General features: G+C 39.9%; 2 protein-coding genes across 6 annotated transcripts in view; one reads left to right on the forward strand and one right to left on the reverse strand.

Moving 5' to 3' along the window:
• The window catches only part of reep6 (receptor accessory protein 6), an 11508-nt gene extending 5138 nt beyond the window's left edge, over positions 1–6370 (reverse strand). For 3 of the 5 annotated variants that reach the window (XM_042222205.1, XM_005923445.3, XM_042222202.1), the window contains exons 1-5: positions 6149–6370; positions 2791–2884; positions 2092–2230; positions 1709–1877; positions 1478–1620 (exon numbers count right to left, since the gene is read on the reverse strand). In XM_042222205.1, coding sequence (XP_042078139.1) covers positions 1478–1620; positions 1709–1877; positions 2092–2230; positions 2791–2884; positions 6149–6281 — 678 coding nt within the window. In that variant the 5' untranslated portion in view covers positions 6282–6370. Of the gene's footprint in view, positions 1–962; positions 986–1477; positions 1621–1708; positions 1878–2091; positions 2231–2790; positions 2885–3531; positions 4326–6148 lie in introns of those variants that run through there. The other 2 variants (XM_005923446.3, XM_005923448.2) reach the window with 2 other exon arrangements.
• A 1151-nt stretch (positions 6371–7521) lies between these two features.
• sgta (small glutamine rich tetratricopeptide repeat co-chaperone alpha) lies at positions 7522–20315 on the forward strand. The gene is made up of 12 exons (XM_005923443.3): positions 7522–7633; positions 9465–9648; positions 12942–13045; positions 13458–13548; positions 15248–15347; positions 15700–15804; positions 16987–17122; positions 17205–17267; positions 18347–18384; positions 18463–18606; positions 18694–18817; positions 19802–20315. The coding sequence occupies exons 2-11, from the start codon at positions 9549–9551 to the stop codon at positions 18803–18805; spliced, it is 993 nt and encodes a 330-aa protein (XP_005923505.1). The 5' UTR covers positions 7522–7633; positions 9465–9548; the 3' UTR covers positions 18806–18817; positions 19802–20315.
• The last annotated feature ends 1109 nt before the right edge of the window (positions 20316–21424 follow it).

Consider the following 21424-nt stretch of genomic DNA (forward strand, 5'->3'; position numbering starts at 1 on the left):
TCCTAAAACAACCTCATGGATTAATTTGAATACTTAAATTAATCTCTGGATGTACAGTTGTGGTCAGAAGTTTACGCACACTCATCATGGGCATGAATGTCATGGGTACTTGGTTTGGGACGTTTTAATGTTTTTCACTAATCCACAGGTGGTCAGAAGAATACAAACATGAACACAACTGAAACACAAATAAACTCTAACAATTCTGCCAAGAAGAGTGGTTAAATATCTGCTCAAAGCTTGCTGATGGATACCAGAAGTGTCTGGTCCAGGTGCAATAATGGACATTTAACCAAACATTAGTGGGGGTATGTGACTGTGTGGACTAGAGAAAATCCAAAATCAGTTCAAAGTGCATCCAGTTCTTGTTTTGTTTTTTTTAAACATGCAAGGTGTACAGTTATTCCACCGTGGGAAGAGGAACAATTCAAAGAAATCTTGAAAAGCCCAAAATACCATGAGAGTCATGCAGACGATGCCAATGATGAGTGTGCGGAAAGTTTCTGCCACCATGGTATGTTGATACACATCCAACCCACATGTTCTGCTTTGGTGTAGGTAGTGTGGGAGGAGAGCTGCAGTAAGACTGTAATTCTGGACTTACTCACTTTCAGATAAAAATAAATAAATAAATAATAATCATTTAGATTTTCTAAACATATTTATCTCATACTGGGCCTTTAGTTCACCCTCTGGTCCTGATCTTTACTCTGACCCAATGTTGAAAACTACTAAGCAGATCATTTTCTAGTGCTTCTGTTTCTTCTGGACCACTAAGAGCTGCCGGTAAAGTTGAGGAGGGAATATTAGAAGGTCAGTTCAGGTCTTCACACCTAGGATAAAGTATCCTGTCTGTTTTAGCTTCAGACCATTAAAAGCACTGCTGGTCTACATGCTTCACACCACATTCACTGTCTGTACAACACTGTGCTACTTTTTTAACACTTAACCAGCTGACTTACCAAACTGGTTAACCCAGGAAAGGCTGGAACAGGTAACAAGATAGCTGTATTAGCAACAGGTCAGAGTTTTTTCCTCACCTCCTATATGAACACATAAACACTTGATGTAGATGAAGGACAGGTCTGTTCCAGCATCAACTGTGAGTCCACTTTAGCCAAACACAAGCAACAAAATCATGACTGGAGTCCATTTAACAGCCACGGGTGTCATTAATAACCGTGGATTTCTGTAAGTTATGTGGACAAATCTAAACAATGCTTGAACTCCAAGTACTGATCCGCTACATAAACAGTGTTAGTGGGATTCTATATTGAAGGGACTGCTGGTCAGTTTTCCCAGCTGGGTTACTGACGGTAAAGAGAGATGCTACAAGGCTTTCTGCGTGAGAACGCATCACTCAGCAGCTTGTAGAGAGGACATAAACCAGCAGACTGCAGGTTTCCTGAGCTGCTTTCACTGATATAATTCAAGGTGAACAGACTGAGTAAAGGGTGAAAACGTGTATTTTACATACTCTTCTTTCTTCGTTCATCTCTGATGGACCAACTTTAGCTGTGGATGTTTCTCCTGATGTACTTGGTAAACTTTTAGCTTCAGACTGAGCAACAGGTGGCGATGGTATGATCACGGCTTTATTCTTCACCAGAGTGGTCAGGACTAAGGAGGGAGAAGAGCGAGAGAGGAAGTATGTACATATTTAAATCTTCTGTAAAAGACCCTAGCGGTGGTCCTGTGCCAGTTTTACCTTCTCTGGTGAGGTTCTCGGCAGCACTCATGGCCTTCCCACCGAGGTCGCTGACCATGTTGTCCACTGTGGCCTCATGGCGAAGGAAGACAGGCCGAACCACTTTGTTGTAGATAATCTGTGAGCCATTCCAGGACATTGGTGCCATGCACCATAGTAAGAAGAGACACTGGAACCACATAAGAAGGAGATTACTGGAGTCACTGAAACCTTTTACCTGATCTCAATTCTAGTATGACGGTCATAGCCCTTCAAAAAAGGTAGTAGTGGATATAAATGCAATATTGTTTCTATATTTCGTCCTAAAAGAAGCATTTTGTTCTTTAGGGTATGCTCCAAAAAGGGGTCTAGCATGTATCATTGCTTGCTACATGTCATCTCACCTTAAAAGCGTAGTAAAATGGGAACCAGTAGAGGAAAATATCAGAGAAGAACTCGCCCAGACTGAAGACACCGTACACCACCCAGTAGGTCAACCATTTTGTGTCATCTTCTTTGCACGGGCTTTCGATGGCTTTGACTCTGCACAAAGTTGGAGTATTGTAAAAGAGCTGAGAAACATGTTGATCCTTCAAATATGATAAAGATTTCTGTGCCTCTGCACCAGTAACACGACTATTTGCTTTAGTCACTGAACCGTATTACAGATATAAATATCATAAACTTTAACAGTGAAATCAGTCACAATTTCAATGATGTCAAAATTATCCAGACAAAGTCATCTTTATCAGTTGTGCTTCTTCAAGGGCAAAACCAGAATACACACCAGACAACATCCTTAAGCTTAATGACATTAATGTCTGAACATCTCTAATAAAATTATTTTTTGAAATGTCTCCAAATGTAGTAAAATGTCTTTATATAAATGCATAAAATGTCCAAATATCATTAAATATATACTGTGGAAAAGATCGTTATATGCCAAAAATGTCACAAAAAGAATATAATAATACCAAGAAAACTCAGTGTATTGTAGGCACAGTTGTTATACTGAGACTGCCACATGGATCCACTGAGTATGACAATGACTTCCTACCACAACGAGGAAAAGAAAAAAGAAAAAATTAAAAATAAAAACTTACGAATAATAAGCTGGATAAACAAAACCAATCAGGTTGCAGAGGAGGGAGGCACCATATCCGTACACCAGGTAGAGTCCGGTCAGCGAGACGGCACCTGGATGAAGACACAGATGTTTTGTTTTCTATGTACTGCTGCTATTTATTAATATAGTCTATTTCATTAGACTGCGTTGCAGAAACAGCCAGTTTAGCACAGACTCGACCAATTTGGAACCAAAATCATGCAGAAGAAAGTGTTTCCTGCAAAAGACTGACCAGCAATGTAGACGTGGGCAAAAGAACAGGGCCGTAGCATTACAAGATTTGATTTCATATCCAATGAACATGTGTTTGGACTATGAGAGGAAGCTGGAGTGTCCAGAGAGAACTCGTGTAAACACAGGTGAAACATGCTCCCCACAGAAAGGCACCAGACTGGATTCAAACTCAGGACTTCTTCTTGCTAAGAGGCAGCATTGCGATCTGTGGTTCCACCTAAATGTACATTTCCATATATTTCATAGCCTTCCATAACTTACAATGAAGAAAGGTGATGTCCATCATGAACAGGAAGTAAAACCTGTTTCGTTATCCATGTAAGACAGGAATAACAAGGTATATTCTCTGCACAGAGTGCAGAGCTCACAGGCCAACAGTGTGGGCGATTCAGCCAAATATCAAAACAAATCTGAACAACAAGCAAAATTTCACTGATTGGCTGACAGCCAGACAGACAGGAAGTACTGTAAAAAAGTGTCCTACCTCTGATCAGCTTATGTTGCTGTTCACACATGGAGGCGGCGCTGCTCTGCTGCCTGTCTCTGTGGATAATCAGCTTTAACGTCAAGGCTCAGAGCGGGAGACAGCGGGCACCAGGCACCACGCTGACATCATGTCCTGCTTAATGTGCTCCAAATCCACTGCACCAGCATCAACGTGCTCTCAATACACTGCTGTTCCCTGCTCACTGGATCACTGTGTTCACACGGACCTGAGAGCCCTTTTAACACTACCAACAAAATATGCTGTTTGATCTGTATCTATTTTTAGAAAACAACAAAACTTTCTTGTAAAAATGTCGACATATTTATAAAACAATATAATGGGCAACAGCTTCAGAAATTCAGCAGGAAAGGCAGAAGTAGAGCAACGTGGTTGTTCTCTTCCCATTTTCTGTTAACACTGAACACACTGCTGTGATGTTTGAATAACCTTTACTGAACTGACCGTAGATAAATCAAGTATGGACACACTGAGGTTTTGCCTTTAAGATTTTATGGCAGAAACGTTTTTTATTTCGAGCCAAACAATGAACTCCTGAAGCCACAGAGGTTTTCTTTGTCAAAGCTGGATGGAAATATATCAATCAGCAGCGGTTTGGGAGGGAAAAGCCATTTTTATGGTGAATGGACTGGTTCTTATACTGTATAGCACTTTTCTACTCTATTTGAGCACTCAGAGTGCTTTACACAACTTATACATTCACACATTCACACAAGCACTTTGTTCATAGCTGTTTCTAAGCGCTTACTGTCTAACATTCACACACATTCATACTCCGATCCATGCATCGGAGAGCAACACGGGGTTAATATCTTGCCCAAGGATATTTGGCATGCAGACTGGAGCAGACTGGGATTGAAACACCTTCCAGTTAGTAGGTGACCTGCTCTACCACCTGAGCTCCAGTCAGCCCATTTTTAGTTTGCTAATTTGGATGATTTGCCCTTTAGAAATGAAGATGAAGTAACATGGTGCAAACTAATTAAAATTCCTGAAACCAGAAACCCAACAAGACAATAAATCCCAAAATAATTAAATATGAAGAACAGTCTGAGAGTCTGTGTAACTCTTCCAAGGCCGGAAGTTTCAACCTTCCACCAAAGGAATTGGGTCCCAGGATCAAGAAGGATATTTGGATCTGTATTAGTTTGTGATGTCCACACAGGACTAAAAATAATTAATAGGCCTCCCTCTAAATGGCTAACATGTTGTGACCATGTTAGGGACCACATGGTCTAGGAAACAACTGACAGTAAAGATGTATAATAAAGTCAAAAGAAAGAATCCTGTTAACAACCTCAGCTTCTGTTACCCTCTTGATACCCAAAAGATTACCAAAAATCTGTCGATGGGGAGAAGGTTAGGATTTGTTTTTGGGGGATTATTTGGTTTTTTTGGAGTTTTTTGTTGTTTAGCTTTGTTTTGCTAAATTGGTGAAAACATTTTAAAATCTATAAAATCTGACGTTGCAAATGAAGTCTTGTGTATTTTGCTGTAACAGAGTTTCTTTTAAAAGATTCTCCATTTGTTGCTGCAAACGTGTGAAACTGGATGAGCTGCCAGTGTGGGTACGATTATTCTTTTGATTGTTTCTAAGCAGTTATAATTCTCTTATATCACCTGTCATTGTTTCAAGTGCCCTTTATGCTTATGAAATAATGTATCATTATACACAATGACTGGCTGTGATCATTAGCCAGTTATCATGGTACCTCAAACATCTGGTGTCCTATCAGAATTTGTTTGGGTTTTTTGTCTAAACCAAACTGTGACAGAGAATTTAATTAAAGGTGTTAAAATACAGCTTTAGTTCCACACAAGATACTAGTCCCAGTTTCAGTTTTTCCAATTTCATTGTACTATTGAGCCACGTATGACTGTGCAATAACAATAAAGAGTTATCTTGTCTTCCCCAAGAGAGAGAGAGTTATTCAAGGTTACAGCTGCAGAAAGCTTTGAGACTCCCGCAGGTTTCACTGAACCACATTAGTGTTTGTAGATATTTACCCATTCAGAGTGAAGGACTCCTGGTATGAAGCCTACACAGATATTTTATGGCTTGTCCAGCATCAAACTGGGGTAAAACCAGTCCTTTAAAGCTGCTAACATAGTTGATCCAGGAACTAAAACATAAGATATAAGGAGACTTCTGCCCATCACTGCTTAGTCAGAGAAAGTACTAAACAGAAGACTTTCAGCTTTCAGCTCAGGGTGATACATGTCCTATCAAAGAACTGGACACAGTGAAGCAGGCACTGCCACAAAAGCAGGAGCTTAACGATGCTAAAACCCCCGAGGGCCGCAGAGCCAGTTTATCTGAGTTCAGTATGACAAAATATTTATCAGTGCAGAGGATTAACTGCAGAATAAACGAAGCAGAAAACCTCCTGAACATTCCCAGCTTCCTGTTGTGGACGGTAGCTGATCACAGGAGGATTAACTGAATCCTCTTCAGGTTTCCACTGGCCTGCAACAAGCTTTATACAAATCAACTACATCTAGAACGAGAGCAGAATGATCCAGAAGTAGCCATGTGCTACTACACAAAGCAGCAAGTTGGTAAAAAAATAATTCTAGAAGATTAAATCACACGTACCAAGAGCAATGACCTTCTTCTTGATCCCAGTTTTCTCCTCCATTTTCCCCAGAATATCCGTCACCACATTTTTCTCATTTAGAAACTTTTCAGCTCGGTCTTTGATAGAGCTGATAATATTCAGCAGGCCCATTGTCCTCAATCTGGTCCTCAGACAGCAGAGAAGTCGGAGGACAACAGCCTGCGGTGAGTCCGGGGCCAAGTTTAATCCTCTGACAACCACAATCTGCTATAATGAGGAGGAGGAGCACGCAAGGAGGTGTTGAGAAGTTCTTTTTATAAATATTTTCATTTATTAAAGACAGAGTAAAAAGTGAAGAAGCTATATACAGGATTATCAGCTAGGCTTTACACAGCTACACAACACTTTTGTGCAGTTTAGAGCTATTCAAAATACTTCAGAGAGGAGTGACAAAAGTCTATTGTAAAAAGAATAAAGCCCAAAGCACACATAACAACTATTTAAGTGTAATAAAAAGCATAATAAACATGATAACATAATAATAAACATGGGTTTCTGTATATATGATCCATGACAAAGGTTTGAAGGGAATTTAATACTCTTACCTGATGTTTTTCAAGAAAACTAACCTTTCCTGGTAAAAATGTGGCATTATTCCTTTATGCATGTCAGTTTTCCATATATCAAAAATAAAAACAAATGAAATAGTTACCTGATTTAAAATTGACTCTTCTCACTTTGAGGGACATTTTGTTCTTGCATATTTGGAGTACCTCCATTTCTATTCCTTTAAAAAAAAATGCAGTTCTAAAAAAGTTTGAAAGTGACTGTCATGTGAAAATGGCCAGCTTTATATCAATAATAATAATAAAGAAGAATGAAACAAAGAAAAAGGATGCCTCACCAGTTGGAGGCATCACTTCTTGAAAAATGAGCGAGTCTACTGGATAAAATTCTTTACTTTCTCTCTTTTGGGGGGATTTTTTTTTTTTTTTTTGTCAAGTGACCTATATTTGATAACAGCATAATAAAAGGAGAAATTCTATTTTTTGCGTGCCACTCTGATATTTTTAGTGGTCCCCATATGGCCACCCCTATGAAAAAATTCTGGAGGCGCCCCTGTCAGGTACAAATTTTAGTGTCCGTAAAGATGCGTAAGAACGACGGAAATTTAAGCTTCCTTCAGAATGGCCCAGGACAAAGAGTACATACAAGTTGTGTTTTGTGTTAAAACCCTCAGTGTATTGTTTTTTCATTATTATTTTTTTTCTATTATTTCACAGTTGTGTGTTCTGCCAGACTTGTTCAATTTAATATAAATAATTAATTAAAAAAATAATAATAATGCAGTGGCAGTGAGTAAGGTCGCTAAAAATATTACGACCCCTCAACTGCATCCTCGCATGATGACATCATTCTGCGACAAGCTTATGAACGAACTGAGTGAGTGTTCCTCAAAGAAGCTAAGCAACGTAAACTCTCTTTTTTAGGACTGATTCGCATCTGAAACTCGGAGACGACAGGTAGGAGAAACGCTTAGCTGTATTGTCAGCCTCGCTTTGGCAGCGTGGAAGGTTTATTTATAAAGCAGCGCCTATGTACTCAAAGGAATATGATCAGCTAGCCACCCGTTAGCATCGTGCCGCTATGGTTTGACGAACACGTCACGCTCCTTTCAAATCTCTTGCAGTACATCGTGGTCTTTCTTCTAGAATCTAGAGCGACCCTCAGGTGTAATAGAGGAAAACTTAAAGACATATCTTTAGCTCTCGAAATCATCTGTCAAATCCGGCCTGTGTTGCATACAGAAAGTAACACGGGTTGACTAAATACAAGCATTTTAGCATCAGCTTCGTCTTTTTGTTGACACATTCTTTCCATTTCGAGTCATGCTCAGTCTGAAGATAAACCAGCTGCTTGTTAACTTCAAAGGAGATAAATTCGTGTCCGACGAGTCAGTTGTAGTCTTAAGTTTTCAGGGTTTCACCAATACAGCATAACCACCTAATTCAGTACCGATTATAGTAATAGCGTTAGACTGCGAGATTTGCCATAGCAGTTCCAGGAAACCCATTTTAAAACGTAGCGTGTACCCTCAAGAGCCAAATAAACCGTAGATGTGTGCTGATTTGTAGTTGTCCTAACTGGTATGCTAGCACGCCAAGCTAGAAATTAGCCAGAGATCTTGAGTCACTGTGTCTGCGGTGACTCCTCATAAACTTCACTGATTTGCGCAGTTTAAAACACGACAGACAGATCTCCTTTATCAGCCCGCATCAGCTGTTCTGTTTGTGTAATGGTTTTATGTTCAGAGGTGGTTAACGTTAGCTCTGCTCACACAGTGCTGGAGTTGCTAGAACATTCTCCATGCTGACACCAAAGGGGGTGGCTAAACATATGGTGTCGTGGAAAGAAGGTACTTCCATGTCCCTGACGAGCATTAATCACTGTTGATACAAGGTGTTAATGTATCATTAATAGCATTATCTGGCAGAATACCCAGACAACTAAACTTTACGCCCCCCTCAAAACAGCAATATAGCAGAGGCTGAAACAAAGAAGTTTGTGCAATGACAATAAAGGCGTTCCTTCATGCTGCAGAGATCAAATTCAAAATAAGCAGGTGTGATCAAAGTACATCAAAGTTAGTACTCAATCCTGGTTGATACCAAAGAAAGTAATAAATATAACAAAATGTATGCATGCATATAAATACATGCTGCATGTACATATAGAGAGTGATGTGATTTAAAAAAAAAATCAAACACGTCTGCAATATCTGACAGCTAATGAGGTTAGTTACTGACCTAATGAGGTGTAAAAAAGGGCATTACTGATGCTGAGTATTTCAGAATTAAAGATGGGGTCTGCAGTTTGTGAGACAGAAAGAGTTAGAGAGCTAGCAGAAATGTCATGAGGGCAAAAGGCTGGAAACCTTTTCCTGTGACTCTTGGGCCTGCAGGCAGCACAGTTTTGAAAACAGACTGGTTTTTATAGTGTAAATACGCCGGCACGGCAACATTTCTGGTTTGGTCCGTACCGTGTAAGGTGTTTAACATAAATTCCTATAGTCAACTAAAGTTAGCCACACTCGTAAGCTTGAAAACTCTGGCTTTAGGCTCAGAACACATTACTGATATGCTATGTGTTTACCCTCTGATCTCCTCTTAGTGTTGTTAAAAGAAGAGGTTATGTAGTACATATTGAAACTTTGATGAAATATGTTGCTCACATCAAATTCAAAGTTGGCACATATTCTTTTTAATGAACAAATGCACTGCACTATTTTCATATAATGCTTAAGCGGTATTTAAATGATTTGGATTTCATTGCATGCATTATGTACATTTACAGGGTTCCGGTTCTTATTGGAAGCAAGGTTTTAGTTGCAGGGTGTCTCTCCCTCAGTGAGCACAGAGACGCAGCACCTCTGCCGCCATGACAGACAACAAACGCCTCGCTTTCTCCATCATCCAGTTCCTCCATGACCAGCTCCAGTCAGGGACTCTGTCTTCAGATGCTCAGGAGAGTCTCGAAGGTGAGTCCTCAGACATGAAGAAGAAGAACATGAAGCTGCTCAGTTCATTTCTCTCCTGACTCAGAATGCACACTTAAACTTTCTCATGGGGAATAAGTATGATGTTCAGAGTTTGTGTGGTTTGCTGCCGTGTGTCGTAGTGTCTTATAACCACGGACCAGGGATATCATAATGAATGGAATTATTATTATTATAATAAAATTCCTGTGACTCCATTTGACTGTGATCTTGGTCAAAATCATCACTGACTGTTATGCCAGCAGATTTTCTGACTGAGTCGGCTACAGCACTAAAAAAAAAAGTTCACTTCAATATTTCTTTCCACAACATGTATACAGCAGCACACATAGTCTGGCTTCATATGTCTGAGTCTGGGTTGGAGGAGCAGCAGAGGAAACAGAAGTACAAATACTTCAAAATTAAGCAGAGTAACTCATTTTTAGGTATCTGTACTTTACTTGAGTATTGTTTTTTTTATGACAACTTTTTACTCTGACTGTCTACATTTTTACACATAATCTTATATTTTTTACTGCTTAAATTTTCTAAATGGGTTTGTTACTTTGGGTTTAAGACGTTAGTCTGTGCCTTCAAACATCAGACGGATTTGAGCCAAGTAGCCCAGTTGGGACCAGTAGCACATAAAAGACAGTCCTATTGGTGTATCCATCACCAGGTTGTATCATGTACAAAGAAATGAAAGAGGCTTTGTTTATAGAGCTAAGTGGAGCAGAACAATCCAGTGGTGTTCTTGGTGCAGATATCCCTAAGAGGAGCGAGTATACAGGGAATAACGTGTTAAGTAGCAGCTATTTTCAAATGCAGCGTTTCTGTAATTGCTCAACAATCATCAGTAAACACACAAACTGTTCTTGTGCAGTTTGTCATGGAGTGTGTTTGCTAGCTAAAGGTCCAGCTGCTGTATTTCTCAGGGAGAGAAAAGAATGAGAGATAACTTGAGTCAGCGATAGAGAAAGATGTAGGAGAAACAGGACAGTAGAGGAGGAAGAGGGGTTGTCTTTGAAGGTAAGGACTGCCCACTGACAAACTGATATTAATTGACAAGCTGGATATAAAAGCTACATGTAATGTCCTGATTTTTTAATCAAATACTATATATTTATGTGAAGCTATGTGTAACATTCCTGCAAAATAGACATAATAATGATGCATTGCATTTATATAGTGCTTTTCGAGACCCTCAAAGCGCTTGATGCACGTGATGCACGAATGCATCGTGTCTATGAATGCATGTTGCATAAAATCCTGCCGTTTAATGCAGGATAAACAAGTTAGCTTGCTGTGCTGTAAAGCACTGTGTTGGGCTGGTGCACAACAGTTATTTTGTTTATGATCAGTATTAAGTCACAGAAAGGGTGGCTTACAGGTTTACCCATCTGCCAAATTTCACTTTATCTCCTTACTATACTGTTATTGTGTCATTACAAGGATCAGCACAGGTTTACTTAGCTTTGGGCAAAAACAGCGAGTAGAAAAGAGCTACTGTTTACTCTGAAGTACATTTCAGAGCCTGTACTTTTTCACTTTTACTTGAGTGAAATTTAATCAGTACTTCACTTTTGTTTCACTTTTTTAACACAAGTCTCTGTACTTCTGCCCAGCAAAGAGTGCACATTAGATCAGTCTTTGAATAGAAACCTTGACCTTGAACTTGGATTTGTTATTTACATCGCAGCTGCCACCCACTTGGCTACAAACTATTCATTACTATAGCAGCCAGAGCCTTTAGATACTGGCGCTTCTTCATCATCCTCTTTCCCCTCTTTTCACTCCTAGCGTCCTTATATTGCATGTTACTAACTTTTGTAAACTCTCTAATTTTTTTGTTCTTTGTGTTCTGTTTTTATTTCACACTATACGGTGTCTTAAGACATCTGTTGTGTGTGCTGTAGAAATAAAACTGAATTGTAATAAATCAACAAGGAGCAAAGAGATGATCCCAGAGACCACTGAACCTGACACCCTTCACCTGCTGAATGCTGTTGCTCTGTGTTGTCCACAAAGATTATTAATAGAATCTGTGACATAGGGCAGGCTGGCAGTTTGCAGTGCCTGGTAGCCTGATAGAGACCAAATAGCTCACATAGCACATGTAACATGTGCTGTAACACTACATGGATGCCGTTGAATACTTTCTCGAGAAAAACAAAACAAATGGTGTCTAGATGAGTAAACCATCACTTCAAAGTGTCCTTGAGAGGATAAAGAGTCGGTCCAATACGCCTCAATCAGTATGAAAACCTGATTGTTTCTCCTGAATTTGAGGTTCACCTAATGGCTCCTCCGTTACTCTGGCATAGACATTCTCTTATGATGCTCTGTTGTGGACACAAGACAGCTGCAAATATCTGTTGACAAAATTTATATCACTCTGACCTAAGCAAACCATAGAGGACTTCTAGACACAAAGTATAATAAAGGCTTCAGAGAGGGAAAGGCATTTATGCCACGGAATGTTTTACCACCATATCCGGCTATTCCAGAGTCGCTGTCCTCAAGTGTGCCTCTGAAACAGTTGGATCATTTTATCGACGTGTCAACCAGGAAACCCTCACAACACCCGAAGAGCTCAAGACAAACATCATCTGCATAAAGTCCAGTCACAAAATAGTTTTTTAACTAACTCGGTGACCTCAGTTAATCCACGTTTCCCCTCAGAGGATGGAAAAGGACCTCAGGCTCTGCCAGATGCTCTAAGAGAATACCTCAGCGTGGGCCAGATGTACTAAGTTGGGCAAGATGTCATGTGAGCACAATTTCCAAATAGCGCTCATAGGTGTGTTTATTTTTACAGGTGATTTACAAAAGTTGTGCTTTCTTTTTAAACACTGTCAGTCAGTTCATTATCAAGTGCAAAAAATAAGACATGCAATTTTTAGTAAATCAGTTTGTGTGCTTGACTTAAATACTCTCCTCCCTGAGCTTCCAGAAATAGATGTGCAACAGGGTCAGTCACAGCAAACCTCAGTTCCCATTCCCATTGTCCCATTGTGCTCTCGCAGTAAATATCAACAATGCTTTTACACCAGAACCAAGTTTGCAGTAGTGAACCTGGCCATACGTGCTCCCAGACTGTTTGTTATCCTCCCCCAACACCTGACCCAACTCCCCAACAGGTGAGAAGACCTCAGGACACACAGGGATGTTTCTGATTCCACATCTTGGAGTAGTTGAAAGATCACGACAGATTGAATCGTTCTTCCTTTTGTGTGGCTCTTTTATTTTATCTTTTGGAACCAGCTTGTTGTTGACATGATCTTATTGTTTTTCAGTTGCTGTTCAGTGTTTGGAGACGGCGTTTGAGGTTTCCACCGATGACCAGAGTCTCGCGGTCCCCATGACGTTACCGGAGATCTTTACCTCCGCTACAGCAAAGGTAAACGCAGAAGACCCTTGCAACTTTCCAGGTTTCAGTTTTGTATTGCAGAGATGACACGTCTGCACATTTTGGCCTTTGCATCAATGTCCTGCAGCAAGTCTGAGTTAATTTCACTGTTCTTCCAAAGCCAGAGCTGAAACGAAATGCATAATAAATATCAGTATTATTTGCTGTGGCTTACAAAAGGCAAAGTAAGCTATTACATACTGGTGAAGATCCAAATGCCATTCTTTAAACGTTTAAATGGAGCACTGGCCTTAGTGCAGGTTGCACCAGGTGTTAATTTTACATGAGCGTATTTTTTTAAGTGTTTCTCTGTGATCTTGCACACCTGAAGAGTCCGTCTGTCTGGTTTTAATAGTTGTTTTACAGGAAGTCTCATTTAACCCAGTGTTTGTTTGTTTGACAGTATTCAGCTCAGTCGCAGGTCAACAACAACTCCACCCCAAACTCCCCAACAGAGGAACAGAAAGCAGAGGCTGAAAGACTCAAAAGTGACGGTGAGTCCAGGCTGGTGTGAACACGTTATCTAGAGCAGCTAGATTGTCTTTGTGTTCATTTGTAGGGTTAAGCTGGTGCAAGGAAGAGATGATGCAAATGAACCTGCAGCTCCTTGAATCAGGTTTTTGGAAAGCTGTAGGAAGTAACACTTGGTTTTCCTGACACTCTGTAACAGAGACTCACAGAGGCAGAGCAGATACATTAACTGGAAATACAGCAGTCAGAAGTAAAGTTACGTGATAATTTACTCAAGCACAAATGCAGTACTGTTGATGTAAGCAGGCAACAACAGTGGCCTCAAGGCAGGTTAATGATGAAAGCTAAAGTGCTGACTTCTGTCTAATCATCTATCCCCAGTATAGAAATAGGAGGACATGTATTTATTGTTATCTGGTCTTTACGTCAGACATCAGCCGTGTCAGGCCCAAACTCTGCTGCAGGTTATAAAGTCAAACGAACACTGCAGCATCACTGAGAGTTAGAACCTAAATTCTTTCATCTTTAATAAAATGATCAGCGTTGCTGCTTTACCAGGTGTAACAATGAAGTTTAACATCCAGGCATCCATGAAAACAGAATTTATTACATTTAACAAAGTTAGAAGTTAGCAGGAAGTTAGCTCGCTAGCTTCCACCTAAACATGATATAGCATGTTCTGACTGAGAGATTTCTGAATAAATCCAAACGTACAGCTCTGCTGTCACTTCCAACATAAATGAAGACAGAAAACTAAACAGCAGTGACGTTTGTAGGGTTACTGAAGTTGGGCTAGCTGGTATATAATGATGTGCTACGTGATCGCTAGCAACACAGCTATGTTAGCATAAACATAGTGAAGCTGAAGGATGAAGCTAACTTTTTTCCACTGGATAAAAGTTAACGTGAGGGTTCCTGATGGTTAGAGACAAATGCAATCGCATGGCAGGATGCTGTAAACGGACCAAACTTCAGTCAGGAGAACAACTGAGATAATCCATCCACAATACCAGGTTAGTCATTAATATACTGCTGCTGGGCTGCAGCTACATCGTAAGGATTTAAACACTGAGCTGTAAAATGAACAGTGATGATTAAAACTGAGAGAGGCCGACAGTGATCACTGACTGTTTTTATGGGCTTGTTGAGATTAGAACAAGGTACAATGTATTAAAACATTTTAAAAACACAGCAGCCTTAATAAACACAGAGCAGTTTGGACCTGGAAGCAGGATTCATCACGTCATCACTTAGAGGATTAAAACGAAGTTGGGAGATTCCAGCAGCCAAAACAATAAATGCAATTAAAATATAAAATTAAGCTTATAGTAGAGTAGCTCAGTAAAATAAAGGGTAATGTGACAAAAACTTTACTTAATAAGGTAAAAAAATCATAAAAAGTGTCTGTAAAAAATAAATAAAGTCAAATAAATAACTTAAAAAAAGTGAAATACAGAAAGTTAAAGATAACATTTAAAAGTAAATATAAAAGTCTATGTTTCACATGATACTATAGCATTAGTATCTCTACACAGCAAAATACTAGGAAAAATCAGTGACGCCAAATGAATGGAATAAATATTGTGTAATAATAATTAATGCTAATGATAGCAAGGACAGCAAGTGAGAGATGACATTAGAGTGACTTTGCTGTATAAAGTTTATTGCACAGTGCTCAGGTGAGTGAGGTGTTTTTGTTCTTTTCTGTTTTCTCGACTGGAGGCAACGACCAGATGAAGGTGGACAACTTTGCAGCTGCTGTTGAGTTTTACTCGAAGGCAATCGCCATCAACCCTCAGAACGCCGTCTACTACTGCAACAGGTCGGTCAGCATTTCCTCAGCATCACTAAATATTTGTTGTTCATTTTATTTTAAAAACAGTAAAATTGTATTTGATGATGAACCAGAAACAAAAGAACAAACACTTTTCATGTGTTTGCACTTGTTTTGTCACTTTAGATATTTTTACATACTTTGTTACATAAAACCTTTAAGTTTGGTCCTTTAAAAAAACAAATTCTTCACACCTTGTCACATGACAATATTGTTAGAAACTATTTTTTCTGTGCTGTTTATGTACGTTTTATGCAAATTCTCTGTTGCAGTTGTTTTGCTGTGTTCAGATTGTTGACGTTCACGTGAAGCAGTTAGTTTTTGTGTGTTTTTTGTGCAGAGCTGCAGCTTACAGTAAGCTGGGGAACTACGCAGGAGCCGTGCAGGACTGTGAACGAGCCATCAGCATCGACCCCAACTATAGCAAAGCTTATGGGCGGATGGGGTATGACAGCATCTTCTCTTTGTCTTTCATTGTTGCTGTGAAGCGATTTCACATTGACATCAAAAACATCTCACATGTAGAAAAAATGTCCTGTGTTTATCAGAGAGGAAACTGCAGGAAGGCATTTCTTTATTCTTAGGCAGCAGAGAGGAGCTTTCCTTTTACACCAAGGATGCGTCTCACAGCGCCACCTGCTGGTGTGGACCGGAGCTAATAGCAAATCTTGTTTTTTTTCCTATCAGCCCTCTCTGACATGTTTGTGTAAAGTTTGGTCAGAGGGTTCCTTTGTAAGTGCGCATGTGCCATTAGCCTGCTGTAACCTATAATTTCCTTCGGGATTAATAAACTATTTCTGATTCTGATCTGCACCCTGGACACTGTTGCATCACGGCTGTAGTTTTCTCCATTACATATACACGTTTATTTTTAACAGACGAATTAGCAACAAAGGCTCATCAGAGGATTATTGTCTCTATGTCCTTTAAAATCAGACAGACTGGGGATAAAATAACGTAAATGAAACCAGGTTCTTCGAACAAATGGATTCCACAAAGAGATCCAACTTAAATTTCTGGTTTTTCCTATAACTTTTATTTTCTTAATAAGTGACTTTGGAGCATCAGAAAAGAAAGCTTTCACAGTGTTTGGCTCTTTCAGATCTCAGGATTTATCTGTTGAATAGTAAAATAAAATATAAAAATTATGTCTTCTTAAGATGATGAGTATTTATACTCTGCCTTTGTAAAAGTATTTTAGGAGCAAGTAAAGTTTGCAGTTTTCATAAATGAAGCTCTGTGCTGAAGCTGAATATCTTTGGATTTTGTGAAGCTGGTCAAATAAACAAATCTTGTTTTACGATATTTATGAAGTGTTTAAGTTTTTCACTGTCTTTGGAAGAAAACTGTCAGTTATTAAACACAAGTGGCAGATTTACAGAAAATGAAGGTCAGTGCTGACTGCAGCCGTAAAGCCAAAGTCAGCCAGCACAAAGTTATGTCCACAAAGTTTTTACTTTATTTATTTATTTATTTATTTATTTATTTATTTATCAGTTATACAGGAGTTTGCAGTTGTTTAAGTAGACAAACATGCAGCATTAGAGCATGAAGAATGAAAAGCTGGAAGCTCCTTGCGTTCTGTTTTCAGCTGTTTCTGGTCCTGACTTGTCGTCTTGTGTTTCAGTTTGGCTCTGGCCAGCCTCAACAAACACACAGAAGCAGTCAGTTACTATAAGAAGGCGTTGGAGCTCGACCCAGATAACGACACCTACAAAACCAATCTGAAGATCGCAGAGGAGAAGATGGACACGTCCAGTCCGGTGAGAAGAGGCGGGATGAGGGATCAAATTTCCGACTTCCCGACAGCACTGTGTTTACGTGAACCTGTCTCTGTTCTCTCAGACTGCAGGGCTGGGTGGAGTCGATCTAGCTGGTTTGCTGAGTAACCCCGGCTTCATGAACATGGTGAGATCTGAGTGTTTGGCCTGTAACATTTCTAAGCGGTCACGGAGTTTTGGCAGCCATCAGAACCAGTTGCACTCGTCAGAGCTCACAGCTAATTTTCTTGTTTCGGTTTCCTTTAAATCACCTTTTCTGTTGCATCGAACCATCGTACAAATGATGAGACCACATTCTAAGAGTTTGCCTCTAATATACAAAAGCACAAAGTCATGTGACTTCAGACATTATTTTGATGATAAACAAGCAAGTGAAGGTTAGCCAGCAACATGCTGCATTGGGTGCCACATTATCAGTGTGGCTTACTTTAGCAGAAAGAAAGCCAGTTTTGGGCAGTGAAGCCAAGCTCAGTTCATGGAAGCCACACAAACTCCAACCTGAGCTCTTTGTTTGTCTTTCTGCTGACACAAAATCGAATCCTGTTTCATGCAATATAGTTCTTTGAGTCAATGAGGTCTCCTGATTTTGGCAAAATACGTTATCAGCTAACTTTCCTAATTGACAGTAAACATGTCGGTGCGGTGTAGGTGGCTAACCTTATCTTGCTTGCTCTTGTAAATGCTAGAAAAAATCTGGTTTTGATAGCATTCACATGCTATTGCTATTTGGTTTTTTTCAATAGTAAATTACAAATCTGTATGATGGCCAAATTTGCATCCTCGTCAGAACCTAACGACCTTTCAGATGCAGAAACTGTAACATGCCTATTAGTCCATACAGCACATATAATGCTGGTGTGTGTCTTGTCAGTTTTGGTAGGTAAAACTCACTTGGATACTAATTTCTAAAAGATACATGCACACAGCAACATAATGAGTTCTGTTGACTCAACAACCACGCATAGCATTGGTATAGTAATGTTTTTTATTTTCTCTTAATTACAAGACACTCCTTTAAAGAAGTGTAGAATTTCAGAAATGACCAGAAAAACCACACACACATTTGAACAGTGATTAAATTGCAGCTTACATAGACAGTGAGAACTCTGAGAATTTATCAGCATTGCTCATTATTTTTAATTTAGGTATTTACAGTTTCTGTTTCTACTCGGTAAATTTTTCCATCCTGCTCTTGTCTCTTTGCAGGCCTCGTCTCTGATGAACAACCCTCAGGTTCAGCAGCTGTAAGTCTGTCTCACTTCATCTGAAATCCATTCTTCCTCTGTGGTTTTTCAGAGTTAACTTCCTGTCCTATCTTCCAGGATGTCCGGGATGATGTCTGGAGCGTATGGTGGACTGGGAGGTGGGGGCGCTGGAGGGGGAGGAGGTGCAGCCCCACCTCCTGGGGCTGCACCAGCAGCCCCTAGTGCTGCAGCACCTGGAGATTTATCAAGACTGATCCAGGCGTACGTACCTGAGCACAGGGACTGCATTTTAAAGCTGGTGGTGTCAATGAATAACAGGTGATTTTGCCTTTCTGTTTGCTTCTGCAGAGGGCAGCAATTCGCTCAGCAGATGCAGCAGCAGAACCCTGAACTCATCGAACAGCTGAGGAGTCAAATGCGCAATCAGACACCCAGCTCTGGGAATGAGGAGCAGCCGTGACCCTCGCATAGAGTAAATACACACTAATTCAGTTTAACACACCACAGGTCTTACTGCTGTTCTTCATCCACAGTGTATGAGATGAGCTTCATCCGGATGGTGTCACAACCAGTCATGCATGATTGCATAGTTCATGCAACGTAGAAAAGCTCAGACAGTGAAGTTATTTAATTACAGTCTGTGTGATGTAAGATTTATTTTCCTTTCTTTGCGTTTTTGGCAACTATCATAAAAATGGAACCACAGCAACAAAGACATCAAAGTTGAATGTAATGTTAATGTATCCACTATTGTTCCTGATAATAACTGCTATTCGCTGAACTCCTGCGCATATTTACAATCTTAACGTTTGTTCTTAGCACAAACTTAGAGCAGCAGCTTAAACTTAGCTTGTGTCTGTACACATGAAACTGAACCATAATCATTGTCAGTATTTCCTGTAAAGGGTTTTTTATCATGTCAGTGATCACTGTCATCAGCAGATTAACAATACAATACAGAGCAAATTTGCTGGAGAGCTGACGGCCTCCTGTGAGGCCTCAGCGTTGGTCACAATGTTTTGGCAAATCTAGCAGTGCCTTCACCTCGAACTCAGAGCGAAGTTTTGAATATCTGCCTGTAACAGCAAACATACTGAGGAGGAGGAGGACACTGAAAGCTGGAATTTAAAAAGTCATATGCACTATAACACACTGATCTATGAGATAAAAGGGATTCTACATATTTTTCACCTTCAGCTGTAAAAACATTCAGTTAAAATATACATCTCTGCCCCGATAGCCTGTGTTTAGTGTGAGTCCTCATAGATACAGAAAAACTAATAATTGAAAATACAGCGTGACCATATTGATCGTGTAAGACTTTTACACTCAAGTACAAAAAATGTGTTCTTCAAGACATGAAGATGTTCATAATTTCATGCTGTAATGTGGAGCTGTGACTTTATTGATTCTCCTTTTGGCAGGGTTTATATTTTTGTTTCCTTATTTATTTCAGGTGGGACGGGTTTATGGAGGAGGAGGAGCACGCACTGTCTGACCTGTTTTTCTTTCTGATCTGGATCATAATAACTCGGAGGACTCGAAAGAAGTTCTGTTTTTCCATCGCTGATTAATTCCTGCATGAGAGAGAGAGCGCAAGCGAGTCCTCCCTTGTCTTTCAGGAGGCACGTCACCGAAAACTCCACCCACTTCCTGCAACTGTGTGGTTTTTAGATCAAATGCAGAATAATCAGAGAAGTTCTGATAGGATATTGGACACCAGATGTTAAACAACTGTAGAAACCTGGAAAGTCTTATCCTCTAGAAACTACACAGTGTACCTGTAAATGCATTTTTGTTGTTTTTGATGGGTGTGTCAGAGTATGAGTGTGTGTATGTGTGTGAGGATGAGTGTCAGGGTTAATTTAGTGTAAATGAACTAATGACTCCTCGGTCACACGAAGCTCTGAGGAGGCACCAGGGAGGCTGTTTGAACACAGTTTAAATAAAAAGACCATCTCAACATTTTACTCTTCTCCTCCAAAGTGTGGTTATCTATTTACAACCAGCAAAACTAATGCAGCTCCTCTTCTTCAGTGAAGTCTCTTCTTATAGCTGCTCCGAGTTGTAGTGTTGATTTAATTTAATTTAAAATAAAAAAAAGTCACAAGAAGACAAATCAAGAGCCAGAAAAAACAGAAAACGCTGGCTCCAAAAGTAGAAGTCTACTGAGTCCAGTAAAACACTGGACTAGATGATTTAATTAATTAAGTGTCAAATGTAAGATGGGTTGACTTAAAAAAATATTGAAAGAAATATATATTTACAGGAAAACATACACATTTATGAGGGGAGAAATTATAGTGAGAAGGAAACCCGAAGTAGGAATGGCAGAGTTTGGCCATTTCTCCAGTTTATTCAATAACTACTCTTAACCTAATTTCACACCAATCGAAAACAATAACAACATGGTCGACACAATATTTAGCACTTTTGAAAACCTTAAAGAAATTACACGTTGAATATTTTTAATATAACGGAATATGTTAAAAAAAATATGTATGGACAGGAAAAAATATCATACTTACAAATCCGTTAAAACAATTTTGCTTCGGCTGGTCCTTTCAGGGGTCGTGCGTCTCCATCCTTTGTCACGCCAGGACGCTGCACGTCACCCTGTTTGTGGACTACGTCATCACGCCCGGGGGGGGGTTGCGTTGCGTGATGTAAACGCGGAACAGTGTTGCCAACTTAGCGACTTTGTCGCTATATTTAGCGAGTTTTCAGACCCCCTTAGCGACTTTTTTTCTAAAAGGCGACTAGCGACAAATCTGGCGACTTTTTCTGGTGTTATTGGAGACTTATTTATGACGACGTGACGTGAAAACGCATATCGCTCTTACTCGCAACAGGCAGCGGTGCTACCTTGGGCACCTCACCCGTGCCAAAGCGCTCACAGGCGGAGGATAGTCCTCACCCAGCTGCTATCAGGGCAGGAGACCTGTGACATCATGAGACAACACCTGTGCGTCCAAACGGCAAATGAATCGCGCATGAGCGAAGCCGCTGCTCCCGCACTGACTGTAACGCAGTCAGTTCTTTTACTGTTATGCTGTTTTGTGGATCACAAGGTTTAAAA

The sequence above is a fragment of the Haplochromis burtoni genome, unplaced genomic scaffold (genome assembly GCF_018398535.1).
Source record: "Haplochromis burtoni strain Fernald_Lab_line unplaced genomic scaffold, NCSU_Asbu1 Contig_5, whole genome shotgun sequence".
Classification (NCBI taxonomy): Eukaryota; Metazoa; Chordata; class Actinopteri; order Cichliformes; family Cichlidae; genus Haplochromis; species Haplochromis burtoni.

Coding starts and splice junctions, on each gene's coding strand:
- sgta (XM_005923443.3), top strand. CDS start 9,549: ATGACAGACAACAAACGCCTCGCTTTCTCCATCATCCAGTTCCTCCAT. Junction 9,649..12,941: donor TGCTCAGGAGAGTCTCGAAG/GTGAGTCCTCAG, acceptor ATTGTTTTTCAG/TTGCTGTTCAGTGTTTGGAG. Junction 13,549..15,247: donor TGAAAGACTCAAAAGTGACG/GTGAGTCCAGGC, acceptor TCTCGACTGGAG/GCAACGACCAGATGAAGGTG.